The sequence below is a fragment of the Sparus aurata genome, chromosome 1 (assembly GCF_900880675.1).
Source record: "Sparus aurata chromosome 1, fSpaAur1.1, whole genome shotgun sequence".
Classification (NCBI taxonomy): Eukaryota; Metazoa; Chordata; class Actinopteri; order Spariformes; family Sparidae; genus Sparus; species Sparus aurata.
The window spans coordinates 10090845-10113551 of NC_044187.1; the positions used below are offsets into that span (position 1 = coordinate 10090845).

At 40.3% G+C, this 22707-nt stretch overlaps 2 protein-coding genes across 6 annotated transcripts in view; one reads left to right on the forward strand and one right to left on the reverse strand.

Moving 5' to 3' along the window:
* The window catches only part of LOC115584746 (zinc finger protein 345-like), a 24547-nt gene extending 12621 nt beyond the window's left edge, over positions 1-11926 (forward strand). For 3 of the 4 annotated variants that reach the window (XM_030422430.1, XM_030422440.1, XM_030422451.1), the window contains 3 exons: positions 6921-7672; positions 10374-10485; positions 10781-11926. In XM_030422430.1, the coding sequence (XP_030278290.1) occupies positions 6921-7672; positions 10374-10382 (761 nt within the window). In that variant the 3' untranslated portion in view covers positions 10383-10485; positions 10781-11926. Of the gene's footprint in view, positions 1-3391; positions 5042-6920; positions 7673-10373; positions 10486-10780 lie in introns of those variants that run through there. The other variant, XM_030422412.1, reaches the window with a different exon arrangement.
* iqce (IQ motif containing E) lies at positions 10329-20344 on the reverse strand. Of its 2 annotated transcripts, XM_030422535.1 has the most exons (22): positions 20119-20343; positions 19884-19957; positions 19033-19074; positions 18832-18877; positions 18571-18720; positions 17320-17421; positions 17058-17128; positions 16528-16641; positions 16397-16447; positions 16231-16301; positions 16069-16141; positions 15701-15741; positions 15333-15484; positions 14178-14233; positions 13864-14093; positions 13571-13678; positions 12451-12721; positions 12261-12347; positions 11307-11431; positions 11115-11206; positions 10812-10883; positions 10329-10468 (listed from the first exon to the last, which is right to left on the reverse strand). In XM_030422535.1, exons 2-22 carry the CDS (start codon positions 19953-19955, stop codon positions 10344-10346), a joined length of 2151 nt encoding a protein of 716 aa, XP_030278395.1. In that variant the 5' UTR covers positions 19956-19957; positions 20119-20343; the 3' UTR covers positions 10329-10343. The 2 variants fall into 2 exon arrangements, with proteins under 2 accessions (XP_030278395.1, XP_030278404.1); XM_030422544.1 differs by having other exon boundaries at positions 19884-20344.
* Between the last annotated feature and the right edge of the window lie 2363 nt (positions 20345-22707).

The following is a 22707-nucleotide window of genomic DNA, read 5'->3' on the forward strand; positions in this document are numbered from 1 at the left end:
TCAGCCACCAATTGTGCAAGTTCTCCCACTTAAAAAGATGAGCGAGGCCTGTAATTTTCATCATAGGTATACCCTAAACTATGAGAGACAAAATGAGAAAAAAAGTCCAGAAAATCACATTGTCTGATTTTATTTGCAAATTATGGTGGAAAATAAGTATTTGGTCAATAACAAAAGTTCATCTCAATACTTTGTTATATACCCTTTGTCCCTTTGTTGGCAATGACAGAGGTCAAACGTTTTCTGTAAGTCTTCACAAGGTTTTCACACACTGTTGCTGGTATTTTGGCCCATTCCTCCATGCAGATCTCCTCTAGAGCAGTGATGTTTTGGGGCTGTCGCTGGGCAACACAGACTTTCAACTCCCTCCAGAGATTTTCTATGGGGTTGAGATCTGGAGACTGGCTAGGCCACTCCAGGACCTTGAAATGCTTCTTACGAAGCCACTCCTTCGTTGCCCGGGCAGTGTATTTGGGATCATTGTCATGCTGAAAGACCCAGCCACGTTTCATCTTCAGTGCCCTTGCTGATGGAAGGAGGTTTTCACTCAAAATCTCACAATACATGGCCCCATTCATTCTTTCCTTTACACGGATCAGTCGTCCTGGTCCCTTTGCAGAAAAACAGCCCCAAAGCATGATGTTTCCACCCCATGCTTCACAGTAGGTGTTCTTTGGATGCAACTCAGCATTCTTTCTCCTCCAAACACGACAAGTTGAGTTTTTACCAAAAAGTTCTATTTTGGTTTCATCTGACCGTATGACATTCTCCCAATCCTCTTCTGGATCATCCAAATGCTCTCTAGCGAACTTCAGACGGGCCTGGACATGTACTGGCTTAACCCTTGTGCCCTCCTCAAAAAAACTCCCTCGAACCACCTTCGTGGCAAAAATGTAACCCTTTAAATGCCAGTTTATTTTCTATATAATATGTAGTAGGCTTATGGGGCTTTGGTGGTGATTAGAGTCTTGGATATGTCAAAGATTACCAACTAAATTGATTTGACTGCATCAGTATTTTTTATGTAATAACAAAAACTCCCTCTAACCACCTTCGTGGCAAAAATGTACACGCACAAAATCTGCCATAAAATCCTCATACATCAATATTTTTTTTGCTTTTTTTTTGCTTGAATCCCTTAATCAACTTGTTCCCTGATCAAAATAATCAAATATTCATTAATTTTCAGGATTTTAACCCTTTAAATGCCAGTTTAATTATTTGAATTATTAATTATCTACAAAACCCCCACAAAAAATGTATTATTTTCCATATAATAAGTAGTAGGCTGATGGGGCTTTGGTGGTGATTAAAGTCTTTGATGTATCAAAGATTAGCAACAAAATTGATCTGATTGCATTAGTATATTTTATGTAGTAACAGATACTCCCTCCAACCACCTTCGTGGCCAAAAATGCCCCATTGACTTCCATTAAAACCACATTTTTAATTCTCACTACCATTACAGTATAAAACCATGCATTCTGTAATGTCAGCATGCCATTTTGAAGAAAAGTAGTGGTATTTGACATTTTTGATGTATTTCACCAGATTAAACCATTTCCCCATTGTAGGTCGATGCATGAAATTCTTGTATTTTTGCCAGTTATATGAAGCCAGGTGACTACCAGGGCCGTGTGTGTGTGTGTGTGTGTGTGTGTGTGTGTGTGTGTGTAAACACGCACTGATCATTCAGGGGTGAAAAAAGGTAATCTTTTGAGGAATGTGTTTCATGTGTCTTTGAAAAGGTGCTTGATCAGTGATCAGTGCGTGTTTACACACACACACACGGCCCTGGTAGTCACCCGGCTCCATAATATAACTGGCAAAAATACAAGAATTTCATGCTTCGGCCTACAATGGGAAAATGGTTTAATCTGGTGAAATACATCAAAAATGTCAAATATCACTACTTTTCTTCAAAATGGCATGCTGACATTACAGAATGCATGGTTTTATACTGTAATGGTAGTGAGATTTAAAAATGTGGTTTTAATGGAAGTCAATGGGGCATTTTTGTATATGTGTATGTATGTATGTATGTATGTGTGTGTATATATATATATATATATATATATATATATATATATATATATATATATATATATATATATATATATATATATATATATATATATAGGGTAGGGTGGTATCTTTTGTCATCCTCAAGCTCGGGTCCTCTACCAGAGGCCTGGGAGTTTGAGGGTTCTGCGCAGTATCTTGGCTGTTCCTAGGACTGCGCTCTTCTGGACTGAGGCTTCAGATGTTGTTCCTGGGATCTGTTGGAGCCACTCTCCCAGTTTGGGGGTTACTGCCCCAAGTGCCCCCACTACCACGGGGACCACGCTAGCCTTGACCTTCCACATCCATTCCAGCTGCCCTTTCAACCCTTGGTACTTCTCAAGTTTCTCGTGTTCCTTCTTCCCGATGTTGGCGTCAGCTGGGATTGCCACATCTATCACCACCACCCTCTTCTGCTCTTTGTCCACCACCACTATGTCCGGTTGGTTAGCCAGAGCTGTTAGTCGTTGTTTGGCAGTTTCGAGTGCCTCTGGTATGGAGACTGAGTTGCACTTCCTGGGTGCCCCTTTATTCACCATGTTTCCTTTCTGTAATTCAGCTAGCTGGCTAACTTCTCTCCGTGTTGCCTTTACCTCTAACCGTCTCCTCCATGGTGGGCACTGTTTGTTATATCCCGAGCATACCCAAGCATCTCCATGATTACTGTTGCTGTACTGTGTATCAGCTTGTTGGTCTCAGTGATGGTTCCTGTGGGGATTGTCTTCAGAGCATTCACATCCTCTAGTAGACCTTCTGAAGCTTCGGTATTCGTTGGGGGCTCCAGGTTTCTAGCTGGGTCACGATCTTCCTTCTCAGGTCAGCAGCTTGTGTTGAGCATCGTGCCGTAGCATCGTTGTTGTATTTCATTGATCTCTAGTTGTGATAGTAGATTTCGATTACGGATGTTGGAACACTGGGCTAACAGCTGTCTCTTTGTTAGCCTTGATTGTGGGTTTCGAAGCATCCAATGGTCCCACATTCGCTGCATGTATCCCCTCTCTCTGGGATTGCTTGTATAGTAGCATTCTGATTCTCATAGTAGCATGACTCTTTCATACACATATAGATAGATACTCAGGGGTCCTAATCCTCTTCCTTTTACTTTGTGTCCCTCCAGGGCTCCCACAGCAGCGTGTCTGTACGGAGGACGAGGTTCTGGCTGACCAGCTGCTCTGTAACCAGGAGAGGAACTCCAGTCTGGACCAAGAGGAACCAGAACCTCCACAGATTAAAGAGGAACAGGAGGAACTCTGCTGCAGTCAGGAGGGAGAGCCGCTTGTACTGAAGCAGGAGACTGATACCTCTTTGTTGATTCCTCCTTATGAAGAAAGTGACCACAGTGAACCAGAACCAAACAGTGACCCGCAGCTCCTCTCTCACAACTCTCATGTAGCTGAGAGCCAAGATCAGGAAGGAGGCAAACATGGAGACTCAGCTAGCGCTGCAGACTCAGAACCCAAGAAAAGACATGATGTTCACAATAGTAAAAGGCTTTTTAAATGTGACACATGTGGAAGAGATTTTAAGAAGAAGTCCAACTTGAAGGCTCACCTTACAACCCACACAGATGAGAAGCCATACTTGTGCAACACATGTGGGATAAGATTTAAACTGGGAAAGTCATTAATTCATCATATGAGAGTTCACACAGGTGAAAAGCCATTTACTTGCAACACCTGTGGGAAAAGATTCAGAATTAAAAAAACATTAAGTCTTCATATGAAAGGTCACACAGGTGAAAAGCCATTTTCTTGCAACACCTGTGGAAACGATTTCAGAACTTCTAGGAACTTGTTGGACCACATGAGAGTCCACACAGGTGAGAAGCCATTTTCTTGCAACACCTGTGGGAAAAGATTCAGAATTAGACAATCATTAAGTCTTCATATGAGAGTCCACACAGGTGAGAAGCCATTTTCTTGCAAAACCTGTGGAAAGGATTTCACATCTTCTAGTAACATGTTGACCCACATGAGAGTCCACACAGGTGAGAAGCCATTTACTTGCAAAACCTGTGGAAAGGATTTCAGAACGTCTAGTAACTTGTTGAGCCACATGAAAGTTCACACAGGTGAGAAGCCATTTACTTGCAAAACCTGTGGAAAGGATTTCAGATTTTCTGGTAACTTGTTGGACCACATGAAAGTCCACACAGGTGAGAAGCCATTTACTTGCAAAACCTGTGGAAAGGATTTCAGATTTTCTTGTAACTTGATGAAACACATGAGAGTTCACACAGATGAGAAGCCATTTTCTTGTAAAACCTGTGGAAAGGATTTCAGATCTTCTGGTAGCTTGTTGAGTCACATGAAAGTCCACACGGGTGAGAAGCCATATCTTTGCCAAAAATGCGGCAAGAAATTCTCTTGGCTGGTACAGTTGAAAAGGCACGTAGGACATGAATGTAAAAATCCGAGTACCTGCAAAACCCCGGAGGTTGTTCAGACTTAAACCTGCTGTAAGGGATATTTTGTTATTATCATAAGTGTTAAAGAGTGCTGTACTCCAACGTCAATCACTGTTACAGATTGTTTGTCCAGTAAGCCATGTCACTCCTCCACCTGCTCATGCAGTAGAAGAGAACAGACATTTTCTGCTATCTCTGACCGCTCTATCCAATCAGGACAGATCAGGAACCTCCTGTTGGCTGTCATGTCTGGTGATTACTGCTACACATTCATGTGGTGATGTTAACAGGAGAGAGGGGATTGTAAACTGCAGAATGGACAAAAAGTTAGCTGAACCTAAAACAACAGTTACAGAAGTTTAATCATTAATAGATATCCTGGTGAGGAGCAATATAACTTCAACAGCTGTCAGTCAGAGATGCTTCACTCTGTGTCAGCTGCTAAGGTACATTAGATAACTCTCAGAGGTGAGGAGCTGCATTGTTGCAGCAGTTTTGCTCAAATGACATCCTCAGAAAAACAGCAGAGGATCAGCACACACAGGACAAACCAATGAAATACTTTTTGCAACAGCTACGTCTCTGTTATTGAATGTATACAATTTCCCATTGAGATGAGGCCACAAGTTACACATGTAAGTGTAATGATGTAGAACATTTTTAACATCATTGTTGAGGTCTGTTGAAATTTCGAATTATTTTTGTTCACTACTTCAGTAACATGAGTGGACTGTGAACTCTGTTGAAGCTCAGAAACTCTCGAATGGTGTTGGAGCCTTTTGTCAGCAGCATGTCATCTGATTTTCAGTGTTGGGGAGACTTACACTACATGTAGTTGAACTACATAGCTTAACTACGATTTGTTGTAACTTGCTGGTAGTTAAACTACACTAATATTTTGTGCTGCCTCAAGTATTTCAACTACTTTTTAGGTCATTTTTTGCAGTTTAACCACTCAATTTACAAACTACAATTTTGGCCAATAACATGAAATATTCTTTTCATTAAAAAAAAAAAAAAAACATAATATGAATGTTATTTTATTTTTCTTTGAAAAAAGGCATGAAACATGTCATGACATGCTAAGCCATCGCTGCCTCTGATTGGCTCACCCTGGCAGCACTCAAATGCTTCACAGAGTGGGCGGGTCTTCCCCCGAACACACCAGCTCAACCACTGCTATATTTGAGCATGTTCATGTTGGATATAGATGCATCTACAGACACGACCTACGTGTTCACATGTGAGCCCTGCAAGCCGAAAACAACAAAAATTCCGACTTAAAGAAATCCAACACCAATCTAAGGACGCATCTTAGTGCCTAAGTGTTAGTGCCTCTGAAGTTCCTGTGATGTTGAACAAAAATGTCAGCTTTTGTTCTTAAAAAAATAAAACTTGAGTTGAGAGGCATATTTCTGCTGGCATGTGAATTTTTTTGTAGGCTATTACAAAGGGGTAGAAATGTAGTTTGTTCAAACTACAGCCAGGCTGAACTACATGTAGTACAAAGTAGCTTCCCCAACACTGCTGATTTTATATTTTATGTACTTTTGTGTGCTACGTGGTGTTCTGCTGTTTTTTAACCTCTTGTATTTATTCTCACAATAAAGCTACAAGGTTCAAACTGAAGTCTAATGCTGTAAAGCTTTAATTAAATAAAGAAAACAAACTGTTTTTGTGATGTAAGTAGTTTCGTTTTAAGTTACATGTTCTTCTACTTCACTACATTTCACAAAAAAATCTTGTAATCTTTAAGCGGCTACAAACTCTGACGGTGAACAATGTTAAATGCAAAAAAAAATTCTCTTACAAGAACTTTCATGACATGAACCGGAAGTCAAATTAATTCTGGGTGGGTTGACATAGAATGACGTCACTGATACTGATATACAAACTGTTACAGTCCTGATGAAAAGGGTCAAAACACGGTCTGTAAAAATGTCACCAACTGTGGGCGGAACAAAACCAAACAGAAATTCCACCAACGGACCGTGAACAGTGTAACACCACGCGGAAGTAAACAAAAGACAGTTGATACTCGCCGAACGTTCATGTTTTCACTGAAACAGGCTTGTTTATTAGTGAAACTTGGAGCTGACTTCGTTGTTATTCAATAAAAAATGTCTTCCGTCGAGTGTTTGAGAGGTTTCATCAACGAGCGACTAACTGCTGCTGCTGAAGAAATATTCGGAGTTATTCAGAAAACTATCTTCAAGTACGAGGAGGAAATCGACCGTCAGCGCAAACTGCTGGATGTCGTCTCTAAAACCGAAATAAAGATACACAGGATAGGTGAGTAGAACTTTATCACTTTGGCAATACATTTGAAATTCGTTTTAAATATATAATCCCAATAGTTTAAATACTCAGGGGTCTTAACCTGCTCGCCTGTGTGTATTTCTTATTCACCATCACATTAGTATCCTCTTCCTTTTACTCTGTCTCTCTCCAGAGCTCCCACAGCAGGATGTCTGTACGGAGGACGAGGTTCTGGCTGACCCGCTGCTCTGTAACCAGGAGAGGAACTCCAGTCTGGACCAAGAGGAACCAGAACCTCCACAGATTAAAGAGGAGCAGGAGGAACTCTGCAGCAGTCAGGAGGGAGAGCAGCTTGTACTGAAGCAGGAGACTGATACCTCTATGTTGATTCCTCCTTATGAAGAAAGTGACTACAGTGAACCAGAACCAAACAGTGACCACCAGCTCCTCTCTCACAACTCTCATATAGCTGAGAGCCAAAACGAGAAAGGAGGCAAACATGGAGACTCAGGATCAACTAGAGCTGCAGAGTCAAAATCAAAGACAAGACATAAAAGACACAAAGTTGAAAAGCCCTGCAGATGTGACACATGTGGGAAAAACTTTATGTTTAAGTCAAAATTGTATGCACACCTCAGAATCCACACAGGTGAGAAGCCTCATTTGTGCAACACCTGTGGAAAGAGATTCCGTGAAAGGTCAGCATTAAACGCTCACACAAAAGTCCACACAGGTGAGAAGCCGTTTTCTTGCAACACCTGCGGAAAGGATTTCACACGTGCCAGTAACTTGTCGGTTCACATGAGAATCCACACGGGTGAGAAGCCGTACTTTTGCAAAACCTGTGGGAAGAGATTCTGCTGGATATCACAGATAAAAAAGCATGGAAGAATACATGAAGGTGAAAACCTGTTTACCTTCAAAAACATGAAACGGAAGATAAATGCTAGTCATATGTCAGTTTCACAGTGACAATAACTGGTAATGGCTGTTGGTTTATGAAGTATCACAAAATCACCTTTACTTGAAACTTTAAATGAAACCTTCTGAGAAGGTCGGAGGGGAAGTCTCTCTTCATGATCACTTGTTTCTACACTACGTAACGTGAGTTGGTAGGATCACAGCGTTACATACATGTTTACTTCAAGATACAAGTTTTCAACACATAACATTGTTATGATGTAATGAGCTTTTTTTGTAGTTAGCACCTACATTAGGTCAGACATGTACAGATCTGGGATTTGTATTTACGACAGTAGTGTTGCACTCTGGAACTTAAAGCTGCTGGACTGTGGATTTCTTCCTGAAGGACTCGGGTCTGAGTTCATCAGATGTTCTCGAATGCCTCTCCGCTCCACTTACAAAGAGCAACAGCAGCTAATGCTAGTCTAGAAATGGAGTCCGCTAACATAAACTGACGACCAGCCGACAGCGGAAAAAAAAGTGCCACAGAGCCCCCTCCTTAAAAGTAACTAGATGTCAATGAATGTAGAGGAGTAAAATGTACAATAAATGAAGTGCTTAGTAGTGGAGTACAAGTTTAACAAGTTAATTATGAAAACACTCAAGTAAAGTTCAACCACCTCAGAAGTGTTCCCTGTACAGTACTTCAGTAAATATACCTCAACACACAACAAAATCACTCACAACGTTCTTATTATAAAAACAGCATTTAATTGAATTAATCAATTGAAATTAAGTTACACACATCATGTGGGGAAACCGGCACGTGTCCATCCTCTCTGTTGACCTCCCTATATTTTATCATTCGTCTAATATAAGCACAAACATTGTCGGCATTAGACGGCCTGCCTGCGTATCCGCCACTGTACTGACTGTGTGCTTCGTATTGCAGCAGACTGATCTATAATTTATTCACAGTTTGACTCAATAGTGCATCAGTTGAAAATCCTCCCTCAATCACACCTCAGAATCAGCCATCATTTATAAAGCATACATGATCGATTTGATGTTATGGTGTTCATGTGATACAAACCCGGCCTGTCAAAATATATTTCATTCATTATTTTTATCCTGTGAAACCACAGACAAATTTACAGTGATGTGAGAAAAATTATTATATTTACTATCAGACTTTAAGAGGAGAAACTACAGGTGTCATTTTTTGATAACCCCTTCAAACCCTCCTCCAGCTGAGGAGACGGGCAGGTAACAACAGAAATATCCCTGCATACCAAGTTGACTGAACATTAACATTTGCAGCACACTTTCAATCGTTCATTTTATTAATTTGCCATTATGTTCATCACATTCAGTCAAAATTCTGGTTCAAGGTAGAGAAAACTTCCTTGTTCCAAGACTGATCAATTTAATCGAGAACCTTCGGATATTTCACCGATGACTTAATAGATCAATGATTTTATTTTATTTTCCCCTTCCGAGGTGGTGCCCGAAACGAGTGCAACGCCATTTAGTCAATGTCTTAATTAGACGGCCTCATTTGCATATCTAAACTCACAATATCAGAAAATGTGTAATCAACTAGGTTTCATGGTGATTTCTATTAGTTAAAAGGTTCCGTGTGTACAGATATTAGAACAGAATTCTCTACAAAGACTGAAGAAACACCCGTATTGCTGTGAGGTCAAATACGTCTCTGTCGCTGCTGTGTTTCAGGGATATCTATTAGCGTGCCAACCAGTTACTCTGAGCCTGTTCCGGTCCAAAAGCTCATTTACTGGGGGTGTAAACTCCAACACTCCTCTGGTGCTCTGAGCTCTCACTCTGGACTGCTATTTTTACGACTAATGAGTTAGAAGCAGTCAACGGTTAAATGTTTTCTAATTTTCTGAGCTAAAAATATCTTCTTCAGTTGGACTTACCGACACCAAACCTTTTACACATTTTATTCATAAAAACAGGTCAAAAAAATGTATATTTTTTTATGGCTGTTAACAGAATTTTCAGTTTTATGTAGCGGTGTATATCAGTTGCATATTTAAACCAGAACATTTTAGAGTGCTTGTAATATAAAAAAAGTCATTCTTAATGTTAGTAATAAACTGGGGAAGCTTCATGAGATCTATAAGTTAAAAATGTACCCAATCCACCTGTAGTGTCTCCTCTTATGAGTATCCATGAAGTAGGCACTTTGGCAAACTAAAACAATCATTGAAAAAAACATGAGACGATTGGAACGGGCTATATTGCTGAAATGATAAACCACAAAGAGCTTTAAGTTACGGGGGATGTGTATGTGAGTGCTTTCCATCCTGTAGCCTCATCTCAACACTGAGATAAATCGACATCTTTTATTTTCACATCGGCATTTATGTGCCTCTTAACTTTATGTCATAAAGGGACCCTGCACCCAACTGTCCAGAATGTTCTGGTCATTACTTTGGGAAACAAATTGCGCTTACACAGCCAATCGATCAGCAGACAGCGATTATTGTAAATGCATCATCCTGACTAATACTGGAACATCCCAGCTAACATTTGCAGGTTCAGTAAGAACCCAAAACCATAGTGATCTGGTATATGACTGTGCAAGTCTGTGACATACAGGCTGCGAGTAGAAACTGGCAGAAACTCCTCCTGCCTACACCCTCTCACGCACAGAAACACACACACACACACACACAATCCAGAAGGTTTATAAGATTAAGACTTCTCTGCTTCGCAGAGGACGTGACGGAGACACGATGATGTCATCAGAGTCATCAGAATCAACTGCAGCGGCTCCGGTGGACTCGGCTGTGCAACAAAGCTCGGCTCGGTCTGCGGGAGATACACAGGTACAGCTGTGCTTAATCACCACGACGCCATTTACTAATAAACTAAATTCTTTCAAAGACATCATTATATTATGATTGCAAGGCTCTCTGCAACTCTTAAAAAAAGACTAAATCAACACGACAGAAGGTGCGATCTATAGAATTTTAAGCAGTAATTTGTGCCTTCTCACATGGATTTAAGATTTTATCAAGCCTCTTTCTCTCTCAGCATATCTCAACATTTCAATGCTTTAGTATATACAGTATATACATCCAAACTGGCCCCTGACCCTGCGATCGTATGTGATTCTAACAGCCAGAAACAGGACGGGTCATCTCTCTCTGACCTGTTTTAGAATCGAGCCAGGGTTCTTCCTCCTCTGCTGGCTTTCCAGCGTCTTTATGGAGGGATGCAGCACCTTGGCAACAAAACACTACATTTAGTAATGAGCCCTTCAGGGCACAATTTAGATTCATCATCAAATTAATGAAAATATTTTCAATTGTATGGACAATGCTAACCGTCTTTAATGAATACATTTTACTAGTAGAAAGGTTCGGATCAAGTCAGTCAGAAAGTGTGGAGCGTTTGAATGTTGATTTAAAGAGTATAAAAGCTTGTGAGCAGTTATGAATGCATCAAACCTCACCTGTTCTGCTGGACGTGTGTGTTAAGCGAGTTCTTCTCGGTACCAGTGCGGGCAAACTGTTTCCCATCAGAGAAGGCACAGGGACCCCGGAGCTAATACATAAACACACAAACACACATGCTGCAGTAAAATACAATGCATGTTGGACTGGATCTTTTATTTAAAGGCGTGTTATGTGTCAACATGGATCACCTCTCTATGACGAGGCTACAGCGAGTCAGGTGTCCCCTGAATGCCGACTGTATCATCGTCAGGGCAACCAGCTCCCCTTCTACAGCAGAGGGTGTAACATCGCCGCGGTCTGTTGCTTCTACAGCCTGAGAAGACGAGATGAGGAAGAGACGGAGCAGAAAGAAATAGGGTTACATGAGGAATATGGAAAGTTGAGGAGGATGATAAGGAAGGTATCAGAGCCTTACAATTCAAATCAGTGGTGGGAACTTTTAAGATTAAACGATTCAAAGCGTGTTTGTCACTGGTGAATTCTTTTTGGTTTCATAAAACAAACATCCTGGTAGACCATTCCTTAAAGAATCACAAAAATCATGATTCACATGTTTTGATAAAGAGTGTCTGTGTGTGTCCCACAAAGCACCTATTAGATTCAACTCATTGGAGGCTCCTCTACAAAAAACCACCTCCATCAACTATGAAGTGTTTTGACCAGGACAACAGCTCCACCTTGTGGTTGTGTGCAGACTAGCTGGCCCTTATTCCCAACATATAAGAATTCTGAGAATTTCACTGAGATTCTGTTACTCATTCTAAAGACATTTTAATTATTGCCACTTTCAATATTCTGCTGATTTTTATTATTATGGAATTATTTTATTATTATGGAAATTTGCAGAATTCAGGAAATGTCCAGCATTACTAAAGACATCATTGTACAACAATATAACAGAGAAAAGAACATTATTTTGAGGACTACAGCTCCCTTTGTAGTGTAAAACTGTGAGAATGTGTAACTTAAATCATATTTGTTATATTCAAGTTTGAAGAATAATTACAAAATGCAGCTCTGATTGTTGATAAAGTACTGATGATATTTGAATACGATGACTCTGAAGTGTAACATGATTCACTGACTGAGTCTACATAGAAGTGTTTGGTGTGTGTGTGTGTGTGTGTGTGTGTGTGTGAGACCTTTCTCCGTGTGTCGTTCAGCAGGTCCTTGAGCTGTGACTCACGGAGGAGGTGGCCTCTCAATGCCGACTGCAACATCACAATGTCCTTAACACAGAATGCAAAGAGAAGGTCTGAGACGAAGACATTCTTATATAATGTACTTCTCACATGAACATCTTCTTTTACATAACTGTGGTGTGTTACCTACCCTATTTCTGTGCTCCCTCCAGTGTGTCTGGATGACCAATGCTGCCTTCTCTCTTTCTTGCATCCCTGCATCTGTACCCAATTCTTCATCTCCCGCCCCCTCTTTCTCTTCTTTACTGCCAGTTTCCCTCTCCTCTCCCACACCTGCTCCATCCTGAGCATCCTCATTGTCCTCTGGCGATGAGGCAGAGACAGAGGAGGGCTCGGCTTGTGCAGGTTTACCTCTGTCTTCCAGAGTTTGGATCCTTGCCCTCAACTTGTCCAACTCCTGTCTGAGAGGCACAAATAATGCATAAGGAAGTGGTGATAAAACATGACGAGCAACTGTAGTAGATGTAGATGTCCAACAATTAACCATAAATTAGCTGAGGCTTTCCAAACCCAGGTCTTTGGTTTTGATTTTGATTTTTCATTTCATTTGTTTGTTTGTTGGTTGGTTGGTTTGTCAGCAGGATTACACAAAAAAGTACGGGAAGGATTTCTCAAAGGTTTGCACAGGGGACTCCTTTAATTGGTGAGCTCACAGGAAAACAACTACGAGTGTCCCATCACTCCAACTTCTCTTCAAATTTGACCAAAGTTATAAGATCATGCAGAATTCCTTTTTTTTTTTTTTTAAGTTGTGTCATACATTTGTTTGTCTTTATGTTAAATGATTCATATCAGGAGGGCCACTCGACAAGCCCGTATGGCTTTTTGGGTTAATTGTTGCGATTGCAGCATCTTGGAGGAGTTGGTTAGTTAGCTGGACCGCAACGTCTCTTTCAGTCGTCTCTGTTTCTTCCCAGGCTGTTATATGCTTGGGCATGATTAGCATTCATATAATACACTAGTGGATCTCTATGATGTGTCTGCTGGGACATTTTTTTTATAGAACTACAAAGCATGGAGGCATCAACTGTTATCTGTGTGATGGGCCAAAGTAGATTTCCCCATTAAATGACTGTTTCGTATGTAAATCCGACATTCTAATACCAAAACACATAGATATGTGCATGTAGGTTACTTTTGATTTTTATAAGAACTGTTCAAATTTTAATAATTCCAAGGTCACAAATATTTGAGATATAGTGACCCATAGATGGCATGATGAGTCAAATGACACAGCTATAAAAACATACCTGTGCTCCTGTCTCTCTTTGTCCCGTTCTTTTGTCTGTTCGGCTTTCCATCGTTCTGTCTCTTTCTCCAGTTCTTCTCTTTCTGTCCTCAACTGTTTTAGTTCATCACTGAAACAGAAACACAACAGAGATACGGTCTCATAGGATGATAAATCAACTTAAACTGTTTTCTCTCTCAGGTGTGTGTCATGAATTTAGATGTATAAAGATTTATCACGATTTGAAACATGGATACACTGTGTATCACACAAGCTGCAGGTGAACTGAGTGGCCTCAGGTTAATGCTCACTCACTCTTTACTTGTCAGCGTCTCTTGAAGCCCCGCCCTCTCCTTCTCCAATTGGCTGAGGCGTTCTCTCAGCTCAGACACCTCCTCTCCCTCCTCAGTGCAAGTTCCCACGGAGACAACTGCCTCTGTTGCCATGGTAAACCCAGGAATGACATTTGGCGTGGCCTGGACCTCCTGATCCAATCGACTGCTACTCTTTGCTGACTGGGCGTGTCTTCTGCTGTCCTCCAGCCTCTGATTGGAGGAGAGAGGAGACAGTTGGTTATGAAACTACTGTCTGTGTGTATTTAGATGGACAACTAGTTAAAGTTTTCTCACCTTCTCCACCTCCAACAGCCTTCGCAACAGTCTCTGTTTACTCCACTCTCTGTAACCTAGGACACACACACATGCACGCGCGCGCACACACATACAAGCACACACACACACACATTAAGCCATACTGACTGCATGTGGATACTACTGTACACTAGAGCTGCGAATTGCGATTAATTTCACGTCGATTATTGCGGCAATTATTTTCAGGATTAACTGATTAAAAAAAGTGTTTTAAACGCTGTTCACCTTTCCCAGAATTCAAAGTGACGTCTTCAAAATCATTTACTATCCAAGATAAAAACCAAAAGCAGCAAATCCTCACATTTAAGAAGCTGGAACAAGCAAATGTCTTGTATTTTGCTTGAAAAATTACTGAAAGAATTAATCGATTATCAAAATAGTTGACAATTAACCTCTTTTTTTTTTTTTTATCGAGTAATAGATCAATTGACTCCCTCGTTTTAACAACCCCATAACTGTATAGATCTGGATGAATTAATCACTCTCAGAACTTTAAAAAAGGCTTAATAAACTGGTATTTAGCTACTTTGTTATCAGGAGCAATGATTAACGCTCAGTTATTGTGTTTTATTAAGTTTGTATGATGTTTCTTTTTTATTTCAATTTGTATTTCACTGTATTAACATTATTCTTTACACACCACTCCTCAATACCCACCCAAAAATTAAACTTTTGAGTAAATATTTGGTTATAGAACAAAATACATTTTGAAAGACAGCATACAAATATTACAAAAGTCATCAAAAGTTGACACTTTATTGCCTGGAGTGGGCAATATTTTGTTATATTCTATAAGACAGAGAAGAGATTTATAGTGTCTTTAGCAAAGCAGTAATTTCTGCAAATCAATAAGCAGGACTACTGCATAGCTTTTATTGTCTGTCCCTGTTATCTGAATATCCACCTAAATTTGATGAGTAAAATATCATACTCCTTCCTGGTATATTAATGTTTTAGCTCAATAATAACATTGTAAACAGTCTCCTAACACAGTTTCTGCGGAGATAAAGAGCTGGAAATGTTCGTTTAGTGGAGGTACAGCAAAAGTAAAACTAGAAGTTAATGAAAGGAATAAATAAAGTAAATGTCTTTTAATCTGACCGGTCAGTGGGGTTTTGTTGTGTGAGAAAGCACCTTTGATTCCTCCTGCAGGACTGTCGGTGGCGAGCTCCTCTCTGAGCGCCGAGTTCTCCTGTTGGAGCTGCTTCAGGTTCTCAGACAGACGATGAACCGTGGAGCTTAAAGCTTTCTGCTGCCTCTGTGAGCATTTACTCTCTGCTCGACTACTGCACACGGAAGGACAGAGGGGGGGAAAACAACATTTCATGCATTTTTTGGTTATCTGACTTGCAGAATATCAGGCACATTGGTGCTACCAATGGAAACGTCTAGTCGCAGCCCTGGAACATAGTTTATGTAGATGTTGTTACAGCTTTGTATGATGTCCTCGAATCACAAACAAAACTGGAAGCTGAAACGGATCAGATGATATATCAGCTTACCTTTTCTCTGCAGCTTCGAGAAGAATCCTCAGCCTCTGGATCTGAAAGACAAACACACTCAATGGGTCTTTTTCCCTATCTTTATAGAAGAGTGCAGTCTTTCAATCTGATGGCATGATTCATTGATTTCACACTTATTTCGCATCGTATCCCTCAAAACCCTGTTGACCTTTGGACAAAAAGGATGTAAACATGCCTGCAATGAGAAGGTTTCATTTCATTGGTCAACACTTCACCTGCCATTCTAATGGCTGGGGAGTTTCTGACAGGGTTATTGCACAAAAGCCCCAAGAACAGAGAACAACTCTGAGAGCAGACATTTAACAAGTGACCAGCAGCAGCCTGAGAGCGAGGAAAAGGGACATTACCTCTTCAGAGTAGGTTTCTACTGTGATCTTCAGCTCCTCCAGGGTGGTGGTCCTCAGCTCACTTTGTAGTTTACTGGGGGGGAAGGGCAAGTAACATGAAAATTATGCTGTTTCCCTCATAAACCAACTGAACTTAGGCAATGACGGCATGGTGTATTTTACCTCAGAGCGTTTTCTTTCTCTCTACACTGCTGCTCCAGCTTCAGGATTCTCTGTTTCAGCCCATTGAGAACCTTAATGGACAGAATCAGTGATACAACATATGTGTAAGATGATCAATCATAAAAGCAATCTGTGGGTTGGTCGTTAACAGACTGGATTTACTCACCACACTACCTTCTTTTTTCTTATCCACCAAACTACGAGTGTATTCAGATCCCTGCAGGGAAAAAACAGGTTTTTAACTTGCGCCTTAAAAAGTTTCTATGACAAAACACTGAAACTATTTAGTGACCGTACTTTAGTGGGATCCAACAGTTCTTCTATTTGTTTCTCTCTTTTAGCGTTATCTTCCTCTAGGCGGCGTAGTTTGGCTTTCATTTTCTGGTTGTCGGACTTCTGCGCGTGGAGACTCTGCAGAGAAAAGCACAAGTGATTGATCATACATTTATTGAGGCATAAAGGAAAAGTTCAACATATAAAAGAGTGCAAATGGAAATAATAAAATGTCAAATCTAAATAAGCCTTAGCCTTTGCAGGGGAATGAAAGTCTGAGTCAGCTCCAAACTGTTGAATGCATCGCTCTTGGCCATTTCGGCAGACCAGAGATGTACATGTCACATTACACTAAAGCTTTACGCCACACTTCACTGGTATTCAACTAGATATTGACTGATGTGTTTTTTCCCAGGCCTACCTATCATTTTCATATCATCCAATGCCTATCACATACACGATTCACATAAACATATCACATAAACCATTTCCCCCGGGGATTAATAAAGTATTCTGATTCTGATTCTGTTACACAACATTCATGGTGAATTTACCTTCTTGAGGCGAATAATCTCATCATTCATGTCCTCCTTATCTCTGTGGTCACCTGTGCTGAAGGCGAAGCCTGCAACACAGAGGGACGCATAGGGAGATGCTACATAATCACACAGTTATAAAACACCCGGTGGTGCTGTTATCACGCCACCCTCCATGTCCAGTCCGCTTTTTGATCCCGTCTCCTCAGACTTCACCTCAGCCCATCTCTACTTCTCCTCACTCCGCTTCTTATTCTGACACACCCACACATTCTCTCACCATTGGATCCAGAGTGGAGATGTTTGTGCCGCCTCATGCTCAAGGTCTGTTTGAGAAGCTCTGGTGTGACATCGCACTCTGATCTCAGCGTCTGGGACGCATCTGAAAAAGAGGCAGACAGAGAGAGGTTTGAGATGTTTCTCAACACGAATCAATACTTTGTCTGACTCATGCATTTAACACCCTTGAGAGCAAGCTCCCTCAAGGTCCACCTATTCAAGGGTTCTATATAGAAATAGATAAAATAACAAGTGTGGAGAGTGCAATAAAGTACAGAGATAATGAAGAGAGAATCGGCAGCTCTCTGGAAGATTTTTAGCTTGTTTTTGCTTTTTCTTTTGCACAGGCTTCAAATTCCACTTTAATTTCCAGCAGCAGGCAGTTGTTTTCAGAAAAAGAAAACAAGCGGTCGTGCTTCTATCATTTTGTCGAGGACATTTCTATCAAAAGAAAAATTTCCCAGTATAGGATCCAGTACATTTCAACAGCTCCCGGCCTGACACAATGACTGCTTTTTCTTGGATAATACATCATCTGAGAAATAATTTCATTGAGCATTGTCATTTAAGAACATTTTATGGCTCACATAATACATTATAATAATAATAATAATAATATGATAGCATAATAACAAGGCCACCCTTTGAAGGAGAAATGAACCGTTAATTCCTAATATTCAAACATTGGATTTAGAATGGGAAATGTTATCATTAGAAGAATATTATAATATTTAGCTGCTATATGTGCAATAAGTAAACAGCATAATTATTAAGACAGGCTTGAACAGCACCACAAACTGCTTTCTCCAAAGTGATCATAAAGTAGAATCACCATCTCTTTAAAACAGTTTAAACAAAAACTGAACGTTACAACCAAACCTTCATGATGGAAGGATTTATTTCACTGCATTAAGTTTATCTTGGTGTACCTCATAAACTGGCAACTGACTGTATTTGCAAATATGTGTTAGATTAGGTGTTTGTCAGGTTGTTGTAGAGTTATTCTACTTGGCAGAAAAAGTTAGAACTGACTTTCACTTTCTAAAATCCCAGCAAGATCAAGCCAAATTAATTTCTGCTTCAACACCCGCAGTGCTGCTCATCATCACTTTCCCCAAAGACATCGGAAGCAAGCGGGACACCTACAAAGTCAACCAAACCACTTCTCCATGTATCCGTCTTTCTTCCCATCCAATCCTCCCACCATCCCTCCAGAGAACAGACACTGTCTGGGTGTTTATGCGACACCTACCGTGGCCGTTGCTGAGGGATGTGAGGCGAGCTGAGCTGCTCTCTCCCGGTGTGTCCCCTCTGGTGTCCCCAAGGGAGGCCCTCGGTAGTCTCCAGGCCGCCACTGCTGCTCTCCTGGGGTTCACATTCATACTGGAGAGGTACGGAGACCCTGCACATATATATACACACACACTGTATATAAACAATCATGACATTTGAGAAGGTGGGTTTGTTGGAGCATCTGCAAAGATTCCCTGCAGAGCAGCTGAGCAGATCTTACTTGGAGAAAGAGGAGGCTTGCCCGAAGATCTCTTCCTCCTTGTTCTCTGATAGTGAACAGACACAAACAGAGGAAATGTGATCAAACTAATTCCATGAGGCAGAACATGTGTCTAAAGCAAATCAATAACCAACATATTAAAAAGCAAAAGTATCAAGATAATGGATTGATTGATTATTATTTAAAGGTTCATTTATGTACCTTTTCCAATATATCAGCTGTGAAAGAGAAGCCATCTTCAACCTGGGTTCGAAAAAGAAGTGAGTGTTTAGGGATGAAGCTACATTAATTTTTAATCTGTTGACTAATTTCTGGAGAAAAAACGTCAGGAGTGGTAAAAAAAAAAATAAAATGTTGATCAGTGTTTCCCAAAGCCCAAGATGATGGCCCTTAAATGTCTTGCTGTCCTGTTTTGACATACACATTCATCTTACTGCCATGATGGAGTAAAGAAACCACAAAAGAGTCACATTTAAGAAGCTGGGATGAGAGAATCGACAACCAACAGATGCTGATTAATTTAATAGCTGACAACTTATTGTTACTAATTGTTGCAGCTCTAGTTATGTTGAATTTGCACTGATCTAATTAAACCTTATAAACCAGTGGTTCCCAACTCCAGGGGTCCCATGATACACACTGAGGGGATTTATTATTAAAATGTTCGAACAGATATAGACATATTTCTGAGGCTTACTTTTTGATGATATATTGAACACTTTTTACCTCTGCGTGCCTCTTAAAAGTGCTTCAAATAAGAAAAATGGCACACACAAAAAACACAAAACAAATAGTATATAGGTGAAATGCTCCCAAATACATATTCAAACTAACCTCACCTCAATTTAAGAGGTCACAAGCCAAAACTGCTGGTATCAACTTCTAATGACTACTGTAGTAGTGTAGTGTAGTGTAGTGTAGTGTTTTGGGTTACAGGTACTTCATGGAAACAAGTGTGACAAATATTAGAGCTACATGCTTTAAATAAGCAATTCACAGACTGAGTGACAAAGTCAGTTGTATTGTCGACCAAACCAAAGCGAAGGACTCACCAGCTCCTCGCAGTCTTCATCTGTTTGAACGTCACTCGCCTCCAGAGACATCTTAGCAGTTGCACTAAACATAACTGTCAAGCAAACGCCACGTTAAGTTGGAAAACTTGACTTTATCCGTGTGTAATCGTCTCATTTTTCCCCCCCGAGTCAAAGAGCGCACTTCAGGTTGCCCCTTTTGCTAGTGGTAAAAACATGGGGCAACAAAAGAGACGTTAGCTATGCTACAACTCACATTTCAGTCCACAACAGTGCGGATACTGCGTGTAACGAGCCGGCGATAAACACCGCTGACCATAGTTTCCTGAAATCCGGTAAAATGTAGTTTCTTTCCACGCAGAGGTTGCTGTTTTCACATCGCTGTTGCAGATTGAGTCGTCTAGCAACCAGGCAGCTGTTAATGAGCTGTGCTAAGCTAGCTGGAAAACGTCCGCGCGGTACCGGAAACCGCGTCTGTATGCCTTCAAAATTTAAACATAAACAAGGTGAAAGATGGCAAAACTTAACCAAGTTATATTTTTAGCCATTTATTTAAGATGACTGTGTATCCCTAACGATATGTATTTTTGAATAAGTCAAATATATGTAATAATTTAAAGAATATGCCCAGACATTTTTTTTAAGAAGCTTATTTTGAAAATCTAAGCCGGTTATACGTTTTCGCTTGTTTAACTTGACAGGAGTGAGAACCACAGCCCAGGGCCAAGTGTCAATACTTTTACTATCCCTCCTTGTTTCTGACTCATTTCCTCACCTTACCCATTGGTGGAGAGGTACTAAAGGGAGGAACATCAGGTCTTTTCCTCCAGTTGCACGGCAGAAGAAGACAAGGAGATGTAAAGGAGATTCACCCCTGTTCAACTTGTTAGCTTATTACTGAAGCTGGATGAAGGGGCTTTAAAATACTATTAAGTACACAATATATATCTCGATAATAAGAAAATCGATAAAATCATACGTCACTATTTTTAACAGAAATCCTCAATATTGATTGCTTTCACAAAATATCACTTTACTCTAATGCATTACATTAAGCCCAAGAAAAAACAAAACACCACTGCCAATATCACAAAATAATGCAAAATAATAATAATCCAAAATCTATGACACTATGTAGTCTCACGATCACAATATAATATATCAATATGTTGTCCAGCCTTACCTCTGACCACAGCAGATCAACACTGGACAGTTTGTAGGATAGCTTTTTACATAAACAGAACGATATTGCACATTAAAAAACACACATTAACATACTTAGGTTATAATATGTCGTTTTTATACATAGATGACAACTTGAAAAAGTACATTTTTTGCTTGTTTTTAAAATTTTGATAACCAGGTGTACATTTAATTGATCATGAAACCTGCACATTTTTGTTAGACTGACAATCGTTGTTATTATTATTTTATTTTGAGCAAAACCTTTATGCAACCAAATTTACAGGAGCATCCCGTCAGTCAAAATGTTTGTTTCTGAGTCAGTTTTGCTTCCTGTGTTTGTTTGTTTTTTGAATATAATTTCTTCTTACGAGACATTCCCATTCCTCTCCTGATTAACTGCAGCGTTATGGTTCCTTGTAAATTGCCATTATCATGCTCCATTTTTCTCTTTTAACTCTATCCCATCATCTACCTTGCAGTTCATGAAACAAAAGTATAATATAACCGATAAGAGAAGTTAAGGGAAGATAAACAAACTTCAACTTTTGAGACTACATGTATGTTGACATATTTTGACCTTTAGAACAGCCCATTGGCACAGAGTAGGAGCATCCTGTTATTGTAAGAACAGGGAATAAATAAAGAGTAAATAGAAATGCGTATGAATTCTCTCATGTAAACTGCTCCTCGCTCATTTTGCATCATTCTCCAAACTCTCCTCTTCTCTCAAACTCTGTCGAGAACTCAGTTGGCTTTTGTTACTGGTTCATATTCTCGTCCACACTGTTTATACAGGTGGTGGACCCCCAGAGCCACACAGTCAGGCAGACCAGCATACTTTTCTCCATGGGCAAACAAACCCATTGCAGAGCTCATCTAACACACACATTTATCCAACCTTTTTACAAAACAGTCATAAAAATGTTTTTTTGTGATCCCAGAAAAATGACAAACATCTGGCTTCAATAAAACAGCCACATCTGCAGAGATAGTGGGAATACAACACTGAACAAACACGCTCTCACCACATAGCTTTAACTACAAAACCTACTCGCCATTATCATACACACCTTTGCTGGTAGGTGTTATTAAAGGGCTTCATTGAAGTCAACACCTAGAGAAGAATAGTTATCACATTGGCTGTGTGAGTAAGCAAACACTCCAATCAACGCTTGTGCGCACAATCACCACCTTATAATGTGGAATTAAGCTTCGCAGAGTGAGTATCATTTACGTTGCGGATGTGGTTCTCTGTATTCCTGTGTGACTGACCTCATGATGAAAAAAAAACAAACATTCAGTGGTCTCCTCAAACAGCCCGGTTACAACTTGGATTAAATCCTCCCTTAGGTCACATCTGTGTCTTCTCTGTGTGTGTGCGTGTGTGTGTGTGTGTGTGTGTGTGTGTGCGCGTGTGTGCGTGCGTGTGTGTGCACATACAGTAAACTGCATGTGACGCGTGTAACCTGTCGCATGGCAGAAGAAGCATGTCTGCCACCTAGTGAGCATCAAACTACACAACATGTTTCTGGAGGCCAGGGAGTCATCGTTTCTGTTACAGCCAATGTAACACTTTTGGTGTTTTAAACTTTTTTCCAATTACAGGACGGGTTGACCCAAAAATTTAAATTCAGTCATTGTTTACTCAGGCCCATGCCGA